Genomic DNA, 4,549 nt, shown 5'->3' on the forward strand with positions numbered 1-4,549 from the left:
CAGCACATACAGAATACTCCCACTGAGTATTTCTGAACATTACTGGATTCTTACTAATCACAATATACTCAGTAATTATTGTTTCTAGTCTTCCGGATCCAGGTTTTCTGTAAGAAATTTCTATCAACTTGGTCAATGCTGTGCTGTCTTCCTGTAGACCTCTACTTATACCCCAACACATTAATATGCCATGAGGACTTGTGGTAAATTAGCTAATGAGTTTGGCACAGTATCTGTTCACATCACAGCCATATAATTAACAGCAGTTCTTTTAACTTCCCTCACCACTTCTCATTCCATGACTATCCTTAACATAGGTTGAAATTTTGCTACTAAATGTTTTGTGTGCCTGGATTTTCCAGACTCTAGTATATAATAACCTTACAAACAACGTATTAGAAATGAGGTAACCAGTATTTTTTAAAGTCAGCAAAGACATATTCTTGTTCAAAGAATCACAAACTGAAGGAAATACATGTTTATTTAGCCAACTTCTGTGTAAGTGTGAGAGTTCAGCCCATGATAACCACGGTTATATTCTATTTGTTATATACTCCATCATTAGTATTTCATGATGCATCTGTTAAAGGTCCCTACACATTAATGATTTCCCATCCATCACTGTCTGTTCCTCCACTGTTATTTCTAGTCTCCAGCTCTAGTTTCTCTAAAAAGAATGCTATAAAAATGTTACAAAGTGTGGCTGAAGGAATCATCCCCCAGACAAATGTAGCCAGAAATTTCTGAGAAATTATCAGCTATATCAAAATTATCATTTGTTGTTGTATATAGATTCCCATTCATTATTCTTCAACACCATTGCTACCAGTATGGGCTGAGACTCAAGTGGCTCAATATTCTTGGCTTATCTCCTTTATAGAAATACAGTTTGTGTTAAACTATTTCTAAGGTACTATGAGATCTCTCCCAACATACATCTCTGTTGGAATACTACTCCAGAGGGCAGGAGGAGAGTGGAAATCTACTAACAACACAGGTCAGAGAGAGCTAAGGAAACTTGTTCTGAGACATTTCCTCACACAGAACTCTGCTGTGTGAACTCGGGCTTCTCCCTCTGTTTGTGTTCTACACTCAGAACTCACATAATCACTCCCCAGCTGTCAGTTCTCACTCTCTCTAGGATGAAGAAAAAGAAGATACTTAGGGAAGTGAGAGTTTCTAAAAGTGAGAGGGAAAATTGAACTCAGAACATCCAGGACAAGGCTTTCATTCCTGGACTTTTGTAGGAAAAAGAACTAAGTGAACTAGTTGCCAGCATAATATGCTGTTTTAGAAGGGAGTGGGGGAAGGAAATGGGCAACTAGTGGTTAGTTTTCTTCCTGCCCTTACCCTTGGCAGCCTTCCATGGGGTCAAAGGCTGTTTGGTGTGTGACCCCAAATTCATAGAGGATATTAGGACCTTGCTGGCAAGTATGGTACCCCTGGACATCCCAGGCAGAACTCAACTGCTTGAAAGGCATTTTTAAACTGATGGTTCGTTTAAGCTTCAATGTCTCCCACGGGGACAAGATACTTCGGGTATTAGGTGAGGGAAGCTTGAGTCTCTGAGAGTTTAGAGGGGATTAATGGAGGGGAGACAGGGAAAAGAACAACTGGTTCCACACAATTTCCTCCATGGGCTTAATTATTCCCTCACAAGTATTTTTCTCCTTCTCTAGCTGTTTCAAAAGTTGTCAAGTTGAGAATATGGCTGAAGGATGAATTTTATAGACTGGGCAATGAAACATGGAAATGTGAGGTTCTCTTCCATATACAAAAGTCTGTATTGCCAAAGCAAATCCATGAAAATTTGGCTGGGATAAACAAGACAAAACAACTAGAATTAAATTCTGAAAGGAAAGGCACACTAATATCTGAATTCCATTCATTTTGTGTTAGGTACATTTATCTTTCAAGGCAAACTTCTTGATGTCTGCCAAAACCTGGAATCCAAAATGAAAGAAACACTAAGGGACTTCTCTGAGGTTGGTAATTGAAATTTTCTATCAACACTGAAATTTTCTGAAGAGAATGGAAAATGAGGGATGAGAGGAGGAATGATGGTTCCAATAATAGACATTTGGAATGGGTGGAGGGATAGCTGGAACTCAATGGATCCAAAAAGACTTCTCGGGTATAAATAAGGTGATCCCTAAGTTTATTCTAAGCTCATTAGAACTTTGTTTTTCTTTTAGCTTGTTCTGAAGATTGCAATGAATACAGTACATGTGACACTTTGAAGTTTCGGGTTGTTTTCCCATTCCTTTGCTCTGTGTGGCTCTGTCTCTCCCATCTGCTGTACTGAAAACCAATTCCCAGAACTATGGTTACATAAGGCAATATTAATAATATCTGATAACAAAAATTGAGCTTATGAAATAACTTGGGTTATATTATTCAGCATGCACAGATTTAGAATGTGCTCAGAGCCCTCCTCTACTGGTTCCAATCTATTGCCTCAATATAAGCTTGGGCATCATTTTTCCAAGTTCCTTAGAAATCCAATTTAATTTATACAAACTCAGTTAACAGGAGAAAAGGGAATTTAGAGCAATGTAACATTAGAGTCCTGGGAGTACCTGGAATCTAATTCACTTGAGATCTAATCCACACTTGATGTCTCAACTAAGGAACTCCTCTGCTATATTCCCTTAGTAATTATTTTTTTCCTTCTAATCAGTTGTGATTGAAGGTCCCATCATTGATTGTTGGACTTGTCTTCGCATCTCCACCCAGTGCTTCAAAGGAGAATACTGTGGAGGTAACATAGATTGTAGTGAGGCCATTTGACGAGCCAGAGATCAAGAACTTGAGTTGTTAACTCGTTTATTCAGCAAGTGTTTATTGAGTACCTTCTATGTCATTTATACTTATGCCATGAAATAAGAACAAAAATGTTGGGCAAAATTTGTACCAGCACAGATAACTTGGCAGTGGGCTGACTGAGAATGTTGGAAATGACAAGGTAGACTAGAAGTGGAATTTTTGGGTAGCGTCTGCTAGAGTAAATGTTTTGCAATATCTAGGAGTCTAAAAATACAAGTCGAAAGAATCCTAATAAAACAGTGAATGGGCAAACTGTTTGAAGAGTCTATTCTGGATAAAGGTCCCTGGTTACTTTTTCCTTCCTCCAAAACTCATTTTCTTCCCCCCACCTTTTTCCATCTGGAAGATGATCCAAGGGAGGCTGAGAATCAAGAGATTATACTATTTTTGTTATTACTGACAGAAGCTGTAGTATTTTCAAGTGCTATATTACTGTGAGTAAATTCTTCCTCATATAAATTCTGGGTCTACCATTCCTTTGCCAAAGATATTGCCTTAACTTCCTTCTACTCCATTGGAAAAAAGACAAAGAAGTTATTTCAAAATCTGGGTTATGATGTTGACAGGGAGGAAAGCAATGAATATTTGATGGAATAATAGTTGAAACATAAGGAAAATGAGAGGAGGTATCTGGAAAAGTAAGCATAATTCTTTAAAAGAGTGGGGCTACTACTACTAAAGTTTGAATTATCTGTTTTCTCAACTCTAGCTACTATATCTGTATAACTCATCAGAGGAAAATGAAACCAGCATGAAGAGCACTGAAGCAATATTTGGAAAAGAAACTTGAAGAATTAGTGAAGAAGACAGATAAGGAGGAGAAAAGTACTTTGGATCTAGAAAATAAATAGAGATCTTTCATGGTTCTCTTAAATATTGATTTAGTGTAGAAAACTTGACTTGAACTCTTTGTGATGATAGTCATATTTTGAAAATTGAAATACAACATACTGTTTCTCAAGGGAAGATACTTATTGATATCCTGAGGCAATATATGCAATGAGAGGGTAAATGAATTACGTGGAGTTGTGCAGAAAGTAATACTGCTATGTTGCAGTGTATAGAAAAGATAATATGGTATGTGATAATGAGGAATGTGTTATTTGTAATTCATTTATGGCTGTAAATAAGATGACTTTTGTGTTTCTAAGCCTAGTTTTTATGTCTTTATTAGTTTAAATTTTAAAAATCATTATAGTAAAAATACACTGCCACTAATCTCCCTCAAAATATTCCCCCTCACTTCAAATACAGTTATCCCATCATTGCCACTGAAGTAGTTCTGGAGTCCTTTTCCATCAGTGTCTTTAGTTGTACTGTCATGACTGCCTCAATGTCCTGAATCTATTCAAAATCTACTCATGAAGAGCCAGAGGTCACACAGTGCCAGATCTGTTGAATAAATGGGTGAGGATACACCATAATGATTTTATGAACCTGCTTTTCTGTTGATTACACTCAGCAGCAGCATACCATATTTTTTATCACACCTCATAAGACATTCAAAGAAAACTTCCAGAAAGCTTCAGAAAGTGGCAAAAATGATGACACAAGTTGTTTGAAGTGAGGCGGAGTATTCTGAGGAAGATTAATGACAATGTGCCTTGTAATCTTTTTTTTAATTTAAACATTCACCATATATTTTTATCACACTTCATTTATTCAATCTTTATTGTATAACAAACCCATACATATGCACAGAAAAAGTCCAAATATTAGTTCT

The 4,549-nt window shown here is 36.8% G+C and overlaps 1 protein-coding gene across 1 annotated transcript; it reads left to right on the forward strand.

Annotated features, from left to right (window-relative positions):
- The first annotated feature begins 1,313 nt into the window (after positions 1-1,313).
- Positions 1,314-3,677, forward strand: Izumo3 (IZUMO family member 3). Its single transcript, XM_004838469.1, is given in 8 exon segments — positions 1,314-1,481; positions 1,483-1,546; positions 1,680-1,754; positions 1,900-1,989; positions 2,196-2,222; positions 2,681-2,761; positions 3,173-3,260; positions 3,536-3,677. Coding segments are annotated over 8 exon segments (735 nt in total).
- The last annotated feature ends 872 nt before the right edge of the window (positions 3,678-4,549 follow it).

This window comes from Heterocephalus glaber, unplaced genomic scaffold, assembly GCF_053883595.1.
Source record: "Heterocephalus glaber isolate CG9 unplaced genomic scaffold, H.glaber_assembly_v1.0 deba00001481, whole genome shotgun sequence".
Lineage (NCBI taxonomy): Eukaryota > Metazoa > Chordata > Mammalia > Rodentia > Bathyergidae > Heterocephalus > Heterocephalus glaber.